This window comes from Muscardinus avellanarius, assembly GCF_963383645.1.
Source record: "Muscardinus avellanarius genome assembly, chromosome: 10".
Lineage (NCBI taxonomy): Eukaryota > Metazoa > Chordata > Mammalia > Rodentia > Gliridae > Muscardinus > Muscardinus avellanarius.
This window is the reverse complement of record NC_137796.1, coordinates 58,253,734-58,271,513: the sequence shown is the minus strand read 5'-3', so window position 1 is coordinate 58,271,513 and position 17,780 is coordinate 58,253,734. Positions and strand designations below refer to the sequence as shown.

The window sequence follows — 17,780 nt, the reverse complement described above, 5'->3', positions numbered from 1 at the left end:
TAGTTTGGCTCGAGTCTCACTACTTGCTGAGGCTGTCCTTGAACCTGCGATCCTCCTGTCTCAGTCTCCCAAGTCCTGGGATGACAGGTGTGTGCCACCACACTCAGCTTCCTCCAGCCCTTTTTATTTTATTTTTTGAAGTAGGGTCTCGCTAACTTACCCAGGCTGGCCTTGAACGTGTGCTCCTCCTGCCTCAGCCTCCTGAGTAGCTGGGATTACAGGCATGTACTATCATGCCGTGAGTTGAAAAATCTCAATTTAGCCAGGCACTCCAGATTCAACATTCTATCAACAAATGATTCATTTGGTCAAACAGAAGAAATAAAAAACCAATTCCAACTTTACCCCAGACACTGAATATTCAGAAAATTTTGTTCCAAGCTCTCCAGACCCCTTCGTCAATCCTCAGTTGTCTCCTAAATGTTTAAAAATTAAGGCAGTCTACCTTGGTCTTGAACGAGAGGATTGACCGAAATTTGTCTTAAAGTTCAACTCATTTTTCTCTTTGGGGCTCACTAGATTTTTTTTCTTATTTGTCAGGCTCTCCTGTGGCTCTTTATACATGGATGATACTGCTCCGAGTACTTCACCGGTGTCTCATTTAATAGTCAGACCAGTCAGGCGTGGTGGCGCACCCTTGTAATCCCAGAATTTGGGAGGCTGAGACAGCAGGACGGTGGTTCATAGCTAGCCTCAGCTACTTAGGCTTTTGCAACTCAGTGAAACCCTGTTTTTAAAATAAACAAACCTTGTTTCAAAATAAATCATAAAAAGTAGCCGGGCGTGGTGGCGAACGCTTGTAATCCTAGCACTTGGGAGGCTGAAACAGGAGGATCACGCAGGTTCGAAGCCAGCCTCAGCTACTTAGTAAGACCCTGTTTCCAAATAAAATATAAAATAGGTCTGGGAGTGTAGCCTGGAGGTAGAAGGCCCCTGGATTTCATCCCCAGCACCACAGTAAATAAACAAATAAATAATTTAAAGAATAGGGCTGGAGGTGTAGCTTGGAGGTAGAATGTCCCTGGGTTACATCCCCAGTACTGCAAAAAATAATAATAATAATAATAAATAAATAAATAAATAAATCTTGGAGGTAGAATGCCCCTGGGTTCCACCACCAGTACAAAAAAAAAAGACCAACTTTATGAGGTACAGAGGAAGATACTGTGTCACAGGGTGGTTAAGTACATTTCCCAAGATCACTCAGCTGGAAAGTGGCACAGCTGTGACTCAGCCCAGGCAGTCTGACTTCAATGTCTTGCCCATATCACCACCAGAAAGTCGATTAGAACATGGGGGAGATGATTAAAAGAGGAAAATTCTCACCTGACCACCCGAACCCTTGCTTTTAAGAAGTCAAGGCCTGAGAAATGGGTATGAATATTGGTGCTGGCTCCTCCTGGTTGTAATGAGGTACACTGGGCGCAGTGACACACGCCGGCCGCCTGAGGGGGCGCTAGCCCCGCTTTCCGAGCGTGGGGAGGGAGGCGGGAGCCTTGGAAACCAATGTCAGGCTCGGACTCTGGACCACAGAACGTCGAGAACAGAGCATCTTAGAAGGCTGAGAACAAAGCCTTTTAGAACATGGAACAAAGGCCCCTGGAATTGCAGCCTGGTGGTGCATATAGATTCACAGCACCTGGGAGACAAAAGACGCTTCCATTCTGTTCTGTTCAAATTACTGAATCTTCCAGTAATGGTTTTATAATCCCAGAATTTGGGATACAATCTTACACTCTTAGGAGCAAGACCGGCTACATAATTTGTCAGCTCAGTGCAAAATAAATATGCAAGGCCTCTTGCTAAAAACAAAAAAAATAACTTCAATGCAGCAATAGTAGGACAGAAACCAAGCGCGCGGGTGCTTCTCAGCAAGTCCCACGCCGGTGCAGCAATCCCTGCTTAGAACCATAACTTTATCTGAGGATACCCGTCTCGTTTTATACATGAGCGTCACGGAAGACTTCCTGGAAGAGGAATCGAAGTCCAGGCTCGACCCTCAGCCCTTGTTCTCCCCCACCCGATTCAGTCTCAGAGGCAGACGATCAGGGAGGGGAGGTAGGAGCAGCTGCCAAACTGTCACGTGGATTCATTCTCTATTTATAGATCACCCATCCCCTCTCGCTGGACAGTCCAATGGTAGCCTGAGCTGGCCCGCAGGAGGGCGGAACCATCTGCTTGACCGGGAGGCACGGACCAATGGCATTGGAGCAAAGGCGGACTTGTTTTATTGTGACGCGTAGGGGGCGTGGCCAGGGTCCAAAGACCTTTTCACGGGGGGGCGTGACGAGGCTGCCTCTAAGTAGAATGAGTAGGTAGCTTCGAGCATGCGTCGTGTTGGGAGGTGCGGGTGCTCGGTAGAGCATCTTCGTCAGGGAAGGAATCCGCCAATAAGCGGCGGTTGCTGTGTCGCCGGGGGCGTGGCCATGCAGATAAGGTTCGGGTGGGCGGCCCAATGGGCGGGCGCCTATGCAGATGAGACGGTGACAGCCCGGCCAGCGGGCGGGCGGGCGGGCGGGCAGGCGGGCTGCTGGGGCGGGGAGGTGGGACCGGGAGCGGGGTGGCCGCGGGGCCCGGCCGGGCTGGGGCGGGGGGCCGCAGCCATGATCCGGGCCTTCTCGTTCCCGGTGAGCCCCGAGCGGGGCCGGCTCAGGGGCTGGCTGGAGGGCAGCCTGGCCGGGCTCTGCGAGTTGCATTGGCTCCGAGAGAGGCAGGAGTACCGCGTGCAGCAGGCGCTGCGGCTGGCCCAGCCCGGAATGGGGGGCGCTGAGGCCGAGGACGAGGAGGACGCCGACGAGGACGAAGATGCGGCGGCGGCGCGCCGGGCCGCAGCGGCCCTGGAGGAGCAGCTGGTGAGCGACCGCCCGTCCGTCCGTCCGTCCGTCCGTCCCTCCACCCCCATCTGTGTCTGTCTGTCGGTCGGTCTCGGTTGGATGCCCAGACACCGGTCGGGGGCGGGGGCGGGGAAGGAGAAAGGACAGGGGGAGAGGGTTGGAGACCCTAGAGTCCGTGCGGCGGGCAAGACCTAGCTTCCCCGCCCCCCAGATCGGGGGAGGAGGACTGCATGTCTCCACTGGAGCCCCGTGAGATGCATGGGCCCCATTCTCTACTCTCTTTCCCCTAAGAAAACCCTTCTGGGCGCCAAGGATGTGTCAAGGCCCGGTCCGTGTACTTTGCACACGCTGTCTTCTTGCAGCTTGGGAGAGAGGGGGTGATGGTCCCATTTTCCAGAGAAAGAAACTGAGATTCAGAGACAGGAAGAGACTCACCCAAGGTCACACAGCCGGGGATCCGAACATGCCCCCCTCTGGGCCCCACTACCCAGGCTCCATCTTCCTTAAGTCCTGGTGTGCTTGGAGATCTCCGGAGGGGGCGGGGTGGGGGAGGGGACCTCGGGCCTCCTGAGGGAGGGATCACTACTGAGAGGAATCTCCCGTGCCCGGGACCCCACCGGCATCTGGACCGGCTGCAGATACTCCCCCTCTTTCGTTCCTGGTCCCACCCTCCTTAACCCGGAGAGGCAGGTTGAGGCGGCACGGTGGTCTGACTTCTCTGGGTGCTCTAATGGTGCAAGATAAGCAGACATCTCCAAATAAGAGAAGCACCATTCCTCTCCCCGCGTTCATCATTCCTGGAATCTCGTGACTGGGCATCTCTGACTTTTTGTAGCTGTTTCCCTCCCACCCACCCCTTTTCTCCCCCTGTGGTACTGGGGATTGAAGCCAGGGGCACTCTACCTCTGACCCTCAGCCCCTTTTCTTTTTTGTTTTGAAACCGGGTCTTGCTAGGTTGCTGAGAGGCTCGCTAAATTGCTGAGGCTGGTTTTGAACCTGCGCTCCTCCTGTCTCAGCCTTCCAAAGACTGGGATTACAGTCGTTTCCCTTAATCCTGTCTCTCGATTTCTTTCCCCGTGGCCTTCTCTCCTTGCATCTCCGTTCCTCTCTCTCTCTTCCTGCCCCACGCCTCAGTCTCGGTCTCTCTTTGCCCCTCCCCCAGCCCACAGACCCTGGCTCCCCCAGCAGATCCCGTCCCGAGCCTGTGGGTGGTCAGAGCTTCCCGTTTGGGGGAAACCTGAGCCGAGGTTGCTGGGGGGAGGGGGCTCTCCCTGCCGCTGACCTCGACTGCCCCTCCCCAGATGGGAAGTGGGGAGGACCGCAGCCAGACGCCGGCGCTGTACGCCCAGCCCCTCCCCCGGCCGGGATAGGACCCTGCACATTCTTCTTAGAAGTAGAAACAGCTGTGGGAAGTCCCGCCCCCTCCCAAAGTTAGAGACGGGTTGTGGGGGCCCTTACCAGCCCCCCTACCCCAAGCTGCCTGGGCTTCCGAAGGCGCTCCCCAGTAGAGAAGGCACCAGGGCGGGCTGGCGGGGTCCTCTGCCCCTCACCTCCCGCATCTCTCAGCTCCCTCTTGGCCGCCCTTCTCCCCCAGCCCTGTGTCTTCCCGGCTGGCAGGAGGTGGTAGTGGAGAGCCCCCCCCCCCAGTCACCAGGCAAAGCTCGTCCCCCAGCGTCAGGGAGGAGGCGGTGGCAGGCGGCTGGGGGGGGGGGCAGCATCACGAGGGAAGAACAGAAAAGCGCTAAATATAAACCCCTCCAGTGTTGGGGGTTCCTGGGTCCTTCGGAAGACGGGAGGGGAGGCCTCCTCTGATCCCTGAGCCCATGTCTTATAAGACTTACCCAGCACCCCATCCCTCACCGAAGAATACACTCCAGGCAAGAAAGACAGCAGCCAGACTTGTTGATTTTCTAATAAGAAAGATGGGGATGCCAGGTCAGTACTCGGGGTGTTGCAGAAAAAAGAGGCGTGAATCTTGGAGCCTGTTTGCTCCCAGGAAGGGAAAAGGTCCTCTCCATCAAGGAGGACTCAGGTTAGACTGGCAGAAGGACTTCCTACCAGAGCCTATAGGGCACTGGACACCAAATAGGGGAATGTAAGGAGAGGAACAAAGAGATGGGGAAGCTTGTGCAGAGGGGGCCGCCTGAGCCGCGCAGACTGCCTGCAGAAGGGCTGGTTAAAAAAAGGGGGGTGAGCCGCAGTGCTGGGGGTCGGGAGCAGGATTCGGGTCAAGAACGCCTGGTCTTTTAAAGATTCATTCCATTGCAGCTGGAAGGAATGAGGTCAGACTTGCAAAATGGGAGGTGTGGACTTGAAGTGGGGTAAGATTGAGGAGGGTCTAGACGCCGGGGCAGACCTCACACCCTCGGTTCCCCTGCTCTTTCCCATAGTGGAAGAACTGAAATGCAGCCCGCAGAACCCCCCTAATCCATGGTTTCACATTTATTTTTAATTCTGCAAGTAATATTTCTACTTATGGCTTGTAAGTAATTTGTAGCTTTCAGGTAGTAAGGCAAGGTAGCATTTATTAAGTGCTTGAAAGAAACTCTTCTCTTTCTTTTCTTCTGTGGTATTGGAGATGGAACCCAGGGACATTCTAACTCTGAGCTACACCCCCAGCCCTATTTTATTATTTTTATTTTGAAACAGGGTCTCACTGAGTTGCAGACAGGCTCACTAAATTGCAGAGGCTAGCCACAAACTTGCGATCCTCCTGTTTCAGCCTCACAAGTACAGGCTACGTACCACCACGCCCATCTTATGAGGCCCATGTTACAGATGAGGAAACTGAGGCCCAGAGAGGTAAAGTCATCTACGCAAGGTCTCATAGCTAGGGAATGACAGAGCTGAACTCAAGCCTGGGCAATCTGTTACCAAGTCCTTCCTCCTTAAACATTTCATCCTACCATCCGGTCCCCCGATGCCGGCTTGAGCCCAAGATTCATTCCCCCCCCCCCCACCGTCATTACCACTGAACCCTTCTAGACTTCTTGCTGTGTATTTACTCATAGAAACACTTTACATACCAAGAAAGAAATGTGGACTTTTGGTCAAGCTTTGGTTTTTACAGATTCCAGCTTCTTGGGCCAGGGCCCAGTGACTATACCAGTGGTTCTCAAAGCCTCCAGGATGTCATCTCAGGGAACGCCTCAGAAATACAAATGCCTAGGACTTGGGAGACTGAGACGGTAGGCTGAGACAGGAGGATCGCAGGTTCGAGGCCAGCCTCAGCAACTTAATGAGGCCCTCCGCAGCTTAGTGAGAGACCATATGCGAAAATAAAACATAGAAATAGGGCCTGGAGCCGGGCGTGGTGGCGCACGCTTGTAATCCCCGCACTTGGGAGGCGGAGACAGGAGGATTGCGCAGGTTCGAAGCCAGCCGCGCGCGCTGGCTTAAGAGACCCTGTTTCCAAATAAAAAAGTATAAAAAATAGGTCTGGGAGTGTAGCCCGGAGGTAGAAGGGCTTCCAGGAACCCCAGTACCACCAAAAAAAAAAAAAAAAAAAATAGGGCCTGGAGCTGTATTTCGGAGATAGAATGCCCCTAGGTTCAATCCCCAGCACCACACAAAATAAATAGAAGAAAGGAAAATTTCTGGTATTAGCTTTATACTGGGATCAGAAACTCTGGAGTTGGAATTCAGCAATTTTGGTTTATTTATTTATTTATTTATTGTGCTGGGGATGGAACCCAGGGGCTTCTTACCCCCAAGCTAATAATCTGATTTTATTCTTCTGTTTTGAGACAGGGTCTCACTAAGTTGCAGAGGACCTCACTGAGTTGCTATGGATGGCCTTGAACCTGTGACCCTTCTGTCTCAGCCTCCCCAGTACCAGGATTACAAGTGCGAGCCACCACGCCCAGTGTAATTTTGGTTCCAACGAGCCTTCCAGGTACAGTCATATGCAACATAATAGCATTTCCCTCAACAGGGGCCTGCACACAGGAGGTAGTCCTGTAAGAGTATATTGCCTAGTGACACTGTAGCTGTCTTAGTTTAAGTACACTCTGATGCTTGCTCAAGGTTGAAATCACCCAATGATGCACTCCTTGGAATGTGTTCCCATTATTAAGTGACATGTGACTGTAATTCTGACTCACCCCCATGCAATCTATTCTGCACTTTTCTCTTTCCACTCAATGCTGAATTGTGGTGATGCTTCTAAATAGAAATTCACTTCGTCCCGTCTTAACCACTGTATAGTATTCCATTGTGAACATTCATTCATTCATTCAATCATTCACTCATCAAACATCTCCTGAACACCTACTTTGTGCACTAAGAAGCTGCAGCTGTGATCAAAATAGACACAAACATCTACCCTCCTACAGATGACATCCTGGTGAGAGAGACATTAAAAAGTGACACCTGACATATAATTCTAAGTTGAGAGGTCATTTACTGCTATGTAGAAAAAAATATAGCAGAGAGACCCTGCACTGAATGACGGGGAGCTATTTTTTTTTCTTTCTTTCTTTCTTTTTTTTTTTTTTTTTTAGTACTGGGGATGGAACCCAGGGACATTCTACCTCCAAGCTATACCCGCAGACCCTATTTTTAACTCTTTATTTTGAAACCGGGTCTCACTGAGTTGCGGAGGGCCTCACTAAGTAGCTGAGGCTGGTCCCGAACCAGGATCCTCCGGTCTCAGCCTCCCGAATGCCGGGATGACAAGCGTGTGCCACCACATGCAGCTCAGGGGGCTATTTTGGAAAAGTGTCAGAAAAGGGATCGTGTAACTGAAGACGTGAATGGGGCGAGTGAGCCAGTAGGGTGTGTGTGGGAGGCTTCTCCTGGGGCACTAGTACCAGAAACAGCAAGAAGGCCAAGGCGGCTGGACTGAGCGAGCCAGGGACACGAGGTGGGACGTAATGGACGTCCCTTGTTTTTTCAGCTACTGCCTGATGGTGCACAGTTTATCTGCTTTTTTTTTTTTTTTCAGTACTGGGGATTGAACTCAGGGGACTTCCACTTTTGAGCTACACTCCCAGCGCCCAAATTTATTTTTATTTGGAAACAGGGTCTCGCTAGGTTGATGAGAGCCTCACTAGTTGCTGAGGCTGTCCTAGAATCTGTGCTTCTCCTGTCTCAGCCTCTCAAGTGTTGGGATTACAGGCACGAGACACCAGCCCTGACTTCTTTGCCTGCTTTTTTTGGCTTCTGCTCAGAGTTGATTCTCGGCCTTGAAGGGCTCTGTGTACCCAGGGCAGGAGCTCAAACTGGAATGATTTGTTGATTTTCCTCACATAAACAGGCCCAGATGGGGGCTTCTGTTCTGGGGGAGGGGAAGAGACAGGGCCCCAAAGGAGTGGCAGAAGTCAGAAGGTGGGGAGGGGGGTTATGGCTGCAGGGGGAGCCAGGCCAATCTTTCTGCCCTAAATGGACAGGACTGGGTGCCGGCCCTTCGGCCCCTCCTCCCTCCCCCCGCCAGCCAGACAAGCCGCTTTTGTCTGAGGGTCAACCGTCAGCTGAGGCTGCCACCACTTCTGGCTGCACACATATTCATGTGAGACTTTTTCTGGCTCTGGCCCTCTATCTTCCAAAAAGAGGTTAAGTCCTAACATCCTGGACACCCCCTGAGTGCTGTTCCAGCCCCTAACCCCTAAAAGGTCACAGTTACTTCCCTGGTTTATTTTTTGGTACTGGGAATTGAATTCAGAGGCATTCTACCTTCAAGCCCAGCCCCCCTCCTTTTTTTTTTTTTTTTTTTTTTAGATACTAGGGTTGGAATCCAGGGGCATTCTACCTTCAAGCTACACCCGCAGACCTATTTTTTTATTCTTTATTTTGAAACAGGGTCTCACTGAGTTGAAAAGGGCCCCACTAAGTAGTAGCTGAGACTGGCCAGGAACTGCGATCCTCCTGTATCAGCCTCCCGAATGCTTGGATTACAAACGTGCACCACCATGCCCGGATCCCCTTTTTTATTTTTTATTTTGAAGCAGGGTCTCACTGAGTTGCTGAGAGTCCTGCAGAATTGCAGGGGCTGGCCTCAAACCTGCAATCCTCCTGTCGGCCTCACAAGTGCTGAGATTACAAGTGTGCACCACCAGCCCGCCCAGGGCTGGGAGGGCTTTGCATTGGGATGAGGAGCTGTGGATAGTAAACAGATGTAGCTATGGGATTGAGGGCTCACAAGGAGAACGGAGCCAGAGCAGGAGGAGGAGGTGATCCTCAAGGCAAAGGAACCTGGGGACAAAAAACACTAGGAATTTCAGGCGTGGTGGCACATGCTTATAATCCCAGTACTTGGAAGTCTGAGACAGGAGGATTGCAGGTTCAAGGACAGCCTTATCAAGTAGTGAGACTCTCGGCAACCTAGCGAGACCCTGTTTCAAAATTTAAAAAATAAATAAAATAGGGCTGGGGGTGTGGCTCAGAGGTAGAATGGCCATGGGTTTAACTCTAGTACAACAAAAACGTAAAAAATAAAAAGGGCCGAGAGTGAAGCTCAGAGGTCAAAAGCCCCTGGGTTTAATTCCTGGTACCAACAAAACAAAGCACTAGGAATCAAGCTGCAGTACCAGGAAGGACAGGCTCACGGAGGTGCTTAATACACCGCGGGGGAGGGGGGTGTCTTTCTGAGGGAGGGACAAAGAGATACTTGAGTGTGGCCAGCCTAGGTAACCCGCTCGAGGACTCAGTTTGCAGCAGGGAGCATTTAAGGAAGATATACAAAAGGACTCCCCATTGGTGATAACGAGGTGGGGGAGCCGGGCATGGTGGTGCAGCCTTGTAATCCCAGGACTGGAGTGGCTGAGACCAGAGGATCGCAGGTTCAAAGCCAGTCTCGGCAATGTAGCAAAGCTCTCAGAAACCTAGTGAGACCCTGTTATGAAATTAGAAATAAAACAATTGGACTGAGGGTATATCTTGGAGGTAGAATGCCTCTAGGTTCAATCCCCAGTACAACCCCCACCACCACCACCACACACACACACACAAAAGGCAATGGGGTAGATGGGAACACCTGAGAAAGGAGGGCCAAAGACCGGAAGAGACAGACTCGTGGCTAAGGGATCTGCTGGGTCCTGGATACCATCTCTTAGCACTAACTTGGTCTTAGAGCAAGAAGACCTGAAGTTAGTTAGACTCAAACAGAGATATTTTAAACTGAGAATGGTGGTGCCTCTCTCTGTAATCCCAGTACTTGGGAAGCTGAGACAGGAGGATTTCAGGTTCAAGGTTAACCTAAGCAATTAAGAGAGGACCTCGGCAACTTAGTGAGACCCTGTTTCAAAGTAAAAAAAAAAAAATTAAAAAGGGCTGGGAGTGTAGCTCAGAGATAACGCTTCTGGTTTCGCTAAGGAGCTATGAGCACAGATCGCAGATAAGTTGATGGGAGACAAGGGACAAGAGATGGAACCTTCTTTTTAGTTAATTTACTTATTTTGGTATTGGGGATTGAAGTCAGGGGCATTCTACCTCTGAGCTACACCCTCAATCCCTATTTTTATTTTTATTTTGAAATAGGGTCTCACTACTTGAAGAAGCTATCTTCAGACAAGTGATCCTCCTATCTCAGCCTCCCAAATTCTGAGATTACAGGTGTGCACCACCACACAAAGTTCATTTGTTTAATTTTTTGTGGTACTGAGATTTATTTATTTATTTTTGCGGGTCTGGGGATGGAACCCAGGGGCATTCAACCTCCGAGCTACACCCCCTGCCCTATTTTTTATTTTTATTTTTTTTTATTTTGAAACCGGGTCTCACTGAGTTGCGGAGGGCCTCACTTAGTAGCTGAGGCTGTTCGCGAACCGCGATCCTCTGGTCTCAGCCTCCCGAATGCTGGGATTACAAGCCAAGCGTGCGCCACCACGCCCGGCTGTGGTACTGACATTTAAATCAGTAGACTTTCTACCCTGAACTATACTTCCCAGTCCTACTTTGTTTAAAATAGGCTCTCACTGATTTGCTAAGGGCCTCACTAAATTGCTGGGCTGTTTGTAATCCCAGCATTTTGGAGGCTGAGATGGGAGGATCTAGGTTTGCAACCAGCCTCAGCTACTTAGTGAGGCCCTTTGCAACTCAGTAAGACCCTGTTTCAAAATAAAGAATAAAAAATAGGGCTGAGGGATGTAGCTTGGAGGTAGAATGCCCCTGGGTTCCATCCCTAGTACCCCCCCAAAAGCTAAGTGTTTATAATCTTTTAGGCAGGCATGGTGGTGCATGCTTGTAATCCCAGCATTTGGGAGGCTGAGATAGAAGGATCTGGGTTCATGGACAGCCTCGGCTACTTAGTGAGGTCCTTTGCAACTCAGTGAGACTCTGCTTCAAAAATAAAGAATAACCTGGGCGTGGTGGCGCATGCTTGTATCCCAGCATTTGAAAGGCTGAGACAGGAGGAGCGCGGGTTCACAGATAGCCTCAGCTACTTAGTAAGGCCCTTTGCAATTCAGTAAGACCCTGTTTCAAAATAAATAATTAAAAAAATTGGAGCCAGGCGTGGTGGCGCACGCTTGTAATCTCAGCATTCGGGAGGCTGAGACCCGAGGATCGCGGTTCGCGGACAGCGTCAGCTACTTAGTGAGGCCCTCTGCAACTCAGTGAGACCCAGTTTCAAAACAAAGAATAAAAAATAGGGCAAGGGGTTTCAAAATAAAAAATAGGGCAAGCTCGGAGGTTGAATGCCCCTGGGTTCCATCCTCAGACCCGAAAAAAAAAAAAAAATTGGTCTGGGTGTGTAGCTCAAAGGTAGAATGCCCCTAGCTTCAATCCCCAGCACCCCCCACCACACACACACACAAATAAAGAATAAAAAAAATAGGGCTGGGGGTGTGGCTTGGAGGTTGAATGCCCCTGGGTTCCATCCTCAGCAGAACCACAGGGGAAAAAAAAATGCCTGGCTGTTCTTGAACCTGCGATCCTCCTGTCTCAGGATCCCCCTGTAACTAGGATTACAGGCTGAGCTCACCACACTTAAGGGGATGAGAGGGGCTGCCGTGGGAAGGGTGGTACCAGTCTCTGTCCCTGCTGGGAATCAGACATAGGGATCTAGAGGTGGCCCTGGGACTCAGTGCTGACCTCACCCTTCTGGAGCCAGGGCCTCACTGTCAAAGTGAACGTCTGCCCGGAGTTCATGGAATAGGGCAGCGGTTGATGGAGGGTGGGGGTCCTGACCACCCTCTTCTCCCACCCTCAGGAGGCCCTGCCTGGGCTCATCTGGGACCTGGGCCAGCAGCTGGGAGACCTGAGCCTGGAGTCTGGGGGCCTGGAGCAGGAGAGCGGGCGCAGCTCGGGTAAGCACGGGTGGCGGGGTCAGGTCTGTCTGGGACACCCATCTTCCCCTCCCCTGTGCCCTCTCTAGGGCTTGCCTCCCTGCCCCAGCTCCTCTGTCTTTTGCTTTTTGCTGGAATCCAGGCTTCTATGAAGACCCCAGCTCCACCGGAGGCCCGGATTCACCACCCTCCACCTACTGTGGGGACAGTGGCTTCTCCGGATCTGGCTCCTATGGACGCCTGGGTCCCTCTGATCCCCGGGGCATCTATGCCAGCGAGAGACCCAAGTCCCTAGGTAAGGTGGGTGGGGTGGGACCCGAGGCCAGGGAAAGGACGAGGAGAGGATAGTGTTGAATCAACTTCTGAGTCAGACCACCTGATTCTGGCTGTGATCCTTCCCCCTCGTGGCACTTCTAGCATCTCTCTCCTTTCTTGGCCTGTTTGTCCATCTGTCAAAATGAGGTAATGATGGTCTACTTCATGGGGATGTGTGGAGTACTCGGTGAGCCTCTGCCCTTGGGCACCGTGTGGCCACTGGATGGTGGCCATTCTGTGAGCAGAAACTGCCCTCGTTCATTTATAAAGTACAGTTCCAGCTGGCAATGGTGGTGCACACCTGTAATCCCAGTGCTTGGGAGGCTGAGACAGGAGGATCCCAGGTTCCTGGACAGTGTCAGCAATGTAGCAAGACTGTCCGCAACCTAGTGACACCCTGTTTCAAAACAAAACAAAAGCTGTGTGTGGTGGCACACCCTTGTAATCCCAGCATTTGGGAGGCTGAGACAGGAGGATCTCGGTTGGAGGACAACTTCAAGCTACCACTTAATGAGGCCCTTTGCAACTCAGTGAGACCATTTCAAAATAAAGAATAAAAAATAGAGCTGGGGGTGTAGCTCTGAGGTAGAATGCCCCTGGGTTCCATCCCCAGTACCAGAAAACAAAATAAAAAACAAAGAAAAACCATAAAAGCTGGGCGTGGTAGCACATGCTTGTAATCCTAGTACTGGAGAAGCTGAGACAGGAGGGTCACAGGTTGAAGCCAGCCAGCCTCGGCAACTTAGTGAGGCCCTCAGCAACCTATTGAGACTCTGTTTCCAAATAAGAAATAAAATTGGTCTAGGGGTATAATTCAGAGGTAAATGCCTCTGGGTTCAATTCCCAGTACCACCTACACACACACACACACACACACACACACACACACACACACACACACACACACACAATTAAAAAGGGATGAGGATGGCTTGTAGGTAGAATACCCCTGGGTTCAATCCCCAGCACCCTCACCATACACACACACAAATACAGTTCTGAGCCCCTACCATGTTCTGTCCTGGCAGTATCCTGGAGTGAGGGATACAGCAGTGAACAAAACAGGCAGGTATCTGCCCTCAGGGGACAGGCCATCTTAGTTGGAGAAATAGATGATACACAAAAGCCAGGCATGGTGGCACTGTAATTCCAACACTTGGGGAGGATCACAAGTTCAAGGTCAGCCTCAGCAATTTAGCAAGCCAGTCAGCAACCTCATGAGACCCAGTTTCAAAATAAAAAGCAGGGGAGGGTAGTGTGTTTGATCATAGGGGGTGAGGCTGATGGTCTCCTAAGAATAAAGAATGTTCTCATTGTGAGAAATAAATAGTTAAAAAAAAAAAAAAAAAAAGGCTGGTGGGGATGTAGTGACGAGGTAGAAAGTCCCTGGGTTCAATCTCTAGTTCTTACACAGAAAAGATAATATACAAGGTAAATAGGTAAAATATGTAGGGTACTAGCCGGGCGTGGTGGCGCACGCTTGTAATCCCGGCTCTTGGGAGACTGAGACAGGAGGATAGCACAGGTTTGAAGCCAGCCTCAGCTACTTAGTGAGGCTCTCAGCAACTTAGTGAGACCCTGTTTCCAAATAAAGTATAAAATAGGGCTGGGAGTGTATCCCGGAGGTAGAAAAGCCTGTAGGTTCTACTCCCAGTACTGCGCATGCAGACACACACACACACACACACACACACACACACACACACACACACAATATGTAGGGTGCTAGATATTGACATGTGCTGGAACAAGAAGTAAACCAGAGGAAAGAACAAGAGAGTTTTTTTGTTGTTTTTTGTTTTTGCGGGTCTGGGGGTGGAACCTAGGGGCATTCGACCTCCAAGCTACATTCTCAGCCCTTTTTTTTTTTTTTTTTTTTTGTGTGTGTGTGTGTGTGTGGTACTGGGGATGGAACCCAGGGGCCTTCTACCTCTGGGCTACATTCCCAGACCTATTTTATATTTTATTTGGAGACAGGGTCTCTAAAGCCAGCCGAGGCTGACTTTGAACCTGCACGATCCTCCTGTCTCAGCCTCCCAAGCGCCGGGGTTACAAGCGTGCGCCACCACGCCCGGCTTCAGCCCTATTTTTGATTGTTTATTTTGAAACAAGGTCTCACTAAGATGCAGAGAGGGCCTCGCTAAGTAGCTGAGGCTGTTCTCGAACCGCAATCCTCTGTTCTCAGCCTCCTGAATGCTGGGATTACAGGCGTGCGCCACCTCGCGCGGCTGAGAGTGCCCCTTTTGAGTTTAAGGAGGGAATCAGAATTGCAGAAGCTAGAGCTAAGGAGCGTCTCACTGTGACTGTGCCATTCGAGTGGCTCCCCGAGTGGGCCAAGTAGATGTTCTGCGGAAGCGCACTCCGGGGAGCAGGATGAGAAGGGCGAAGGGCTTGCCCTTGTGCATCTAGGCGGCCAGTGTGACGGCAGAGCTGTAAATACGGAGGAGAGCGGCCAGAGAGGCAGAGACACGCGGGGTCATGTATATTCCTGAGGACTTGGTCACCCACCTTACGGGAGTCAGGGCAGGTTTTGCTGGGGCTGGGGTCGGTACCGGGGATTGAATCCAGGGCCCTTTCACGTCGGGGCTCCACCCCGGGCCCCCTCTCATTCCACTCCAGGCATCAGCTCAGGGTCGGGGTCTGGCCGAGTCCACGGTCCTCCTGGGCCGGCCGGGCGCGGGCGCGCGGGCTCGGGACGCTGAGGGCCTCCCCCCTGCTCTGCCTCCCCCAGGAGACGCCAGCCCCAGCGCCCCCGAGCCGGCGGGCGCGCGGGCCGCCGTGCCGCGCTCCTTCTCGGCGCCCTACCCCGAGGCCTGCTCGTCGGCGGAGCGCCGCGCCCGCGCCGGCGCCTTCCTGGCGCCCAGCCCCCTGCACGCCGTGGCGCTGCGCAGCCCGCGGCCCGCGCCCGGCGGCGCCCCCGACCCCGCGCGGCCCCTGGACGGCTACATCTCGGCGCTCCTGCGCAGGCGCCGCCGCCGCCCCGGCCCGCCGCGCACCAGCCCGCGGCCGCCCGACGCCTCGCCGCCCGCCGCCGCCGCCGCCGCCGCCGCCGAGCCGCGCCTGGTGAAGGCGCAGTACATCCCGGGCCGCGCCGCGCGCCGCCGCCCGCCGCCGCTCGCCCGCGGCCGCAGCGTGGAGCAGTCGCCGCCCCGCGAGCGCCCCCGCGCCGCCAACGCCAGCGCCAGCGCCGCCGCCAGCGCCCGCCGCGGGCGCCTGGCCGACGCCCCGGGCCGCCGCGGGTCGCCGCGGGCGCGCAAGGCCGCGCGCTCGCAGTCGGAGACCAGCCTGCTGGGCCGCGCCGCGCCGCCGCCCCGGGACGCCGCCGCGGGCCCCGAGCGCCGCCGCGCGCCGCCCGCCTGCCGCCGCTGGCGCTCCTCCGCCGACATCGACGCCGCCGACGGCCGCCGCGCGCGCCGCGCCGCGCCCTCGCCGCCCGCCCCGCGCCCGCGCCGGCCGCCCCGCGCCGCGGGCAGCGACTCCGAGTGCGCGGCCGGGCCCCCGCGCCGCCGCAGCGCGTCCAGCGCCAGCGAGCCCGGCTCGCCCGCCGCCAGCTCGGCCGCCAGCGACTCGGACGGCAGCGGCGGCCTCGTGTGGCCGCAGCAGCTCGTGGCCGCCTCGGCCGCCGCGCCCGCCGGGCCCGCCAAGGTCTTCGTGAAGATCAAGGCGTCGCACGCGCTCAAGAAGAAGATCCTGCGCTTCCGCTCGGGCTCGCTCAAGGTCATGACCACCGTGTGAGCGGGCCGCGGCCGGCGTTTCCAAAGACGACCCCCCCACGTCCTCCCGCACCCCTCCCCGGCCAGGGGGGTCCTCCCGCACCCCTCCCCGGCCAGGGAGGTCCTCCCGCATCCGCACCGCGGCCAGGGAGGTCCGCACCCGCACCGCGGCCAGGGAGGTCCTCCCGCACCCGCATCCCGGCCAGGGAGGTCCTCCCGCACCCGCAACCCGGCCAGGGAGGTCCTCCCGCACCCGCATCCCGGCCAGGGAGGTCCTCCCGTACCCGCATCCCGGCCAGGGGGGTCCTCCCGCACCCGCACCGCGGCCAGGGAGGTCCTCCCGCGCCCCTCCCCGGCCAGGGAGGTCCTCCCGCATCCGCACCCGGCCAGGGAGGTCCTCCCGCAGCCCTCCCCGGCCAGGGGGGTCCTCCCGCACCCCTCCCCGGCCAGGGAGGACGGGGAGGGGCCCCGACGGCCTGGCTTTTCCCCTCTGTGCGGTGGGCGTCCGTGGACGCAGAGAGGGCGGGCAGCTCGGTCTGAAAGCCCCCGTCTAGTGTAGAAGCTTAGTCTGTCCGTTCCCCTTCGCTTCTCTCACTGAGCCCTCTCATTTCTCCTCCGGGTGCCCGGATAGGGCCCCCTCTCATTCACAAAGTGCCCCCCTTGCGTCCCTGGACCCTTAGGATACCCCCCAACCCCCCGCACCCAGGTCAGAGACCCTGGTGTCTCACTCAGGTGGTGCTTGCACAGCGCCCTGGGAAGGGAAGGAGCACCGACATGGGGTTTTTGAGGGTTAAGGAGGAGTTGGCAACACCTGGAAAGGACTCTTTCGCCTCTATCCCTGGACAATGATGGAGGATTGGGAGGTAAAAGAGGGGAAGGAAGATGGTTTCCATCTTGCGCCTCCCCCCCTCCCATGAGGGAGAGCGGGGGAAGCTGGATGACCCTCAGCTGTTCCAATCCAGTTTTTTTTTTCCTTTTTTAAAATTAGTGTATTTATTATGACGATGGTGACTCCCCAATGCACAGGGGGGCCAGATCCTGTGTTTCTCTAACCTCTTTGTAAATAAATGCACAGCGTTACGTATCTGGTGGACTCTCTGTTCTGTACCGAATGGGGGAAATGTTCCTTTTTCTTTGGACTAACATTTATTCAGCAGTTCTGTTTGCTTTGGATAGAACAGTGCCCAGAACAGATGGCGGGGCCTGGGTTGACCTTGAGCATCATCTTCCCAGCAGTGTGTGCCTCTCCTTCAGTGCAGCGGGACTTTGAATCGTGGTTTCATAAATATGAGAACAGTCATCTGGGTGTGGTTGTGAATACCTGTAGTCCCAGTGACTTGGGTGGCTGAGACAGGAAGGTCACATGTCTGAGGCCAGCCTGGGCAATTTAGCAAGATCCTGTCTCAACGAGCCAGGCGTGCTGGCGCCCGCTTGTAATCCCAGCATTTGGGAGGCTGAGACCAGACAATTGCTGTTTGCAGACAGTCTCAGCTACTTAGTGAGGCTCTTTGCAACTCAGTGAGACCCTGTTTCAAAATAAAGAATAAAACACAGGGCTGGGGGTGCAGCTCGGAGGTAGAATGCCCCTGGGTTCCATCCCCAATACTGCAAAAAAAAAAAAACACACAAAACTTTGCAGCCATGCGTGGTGGTGGACACTTGTAATCCCCGCACTTGGGAGGCTGATACAGGAT

The 17,780-nt window shown here is 54.2% G+C and overlaps 1 protein-coding gene across 1 annotated transcript; it reads left to right on the top strand.

Moving 5' to 3' along the window:
- Nucleotides 1-2,426: 2,426 nt before the first annotated feature.
- Nucleotides 2,427-16,108, top strand: DACT3 (dishevelled binding antagonist of beta catenin 3; the record flags this gene model as incomplete). The annotated part of the gene is made up of 5 exons (XM_080703631.1): nucleotides 2,427-2,852; nucleotides 11,983-12,079; nucleotides 12,201-12,353; nucleotides 15,105-15,370; nucleotides 15,428-16,108. The coding sequence occupies 5 exons, from the start codon at nucleotides 2,427-2,429 to the stop codon at nucleotides 16,106-16,108; spliced, it is 1,623 nt and encodes a 540-aa protein (XP_080559757.1).
- Nucleotides 16,109-17,780: the final 1,672 nt, after the last annotated feature.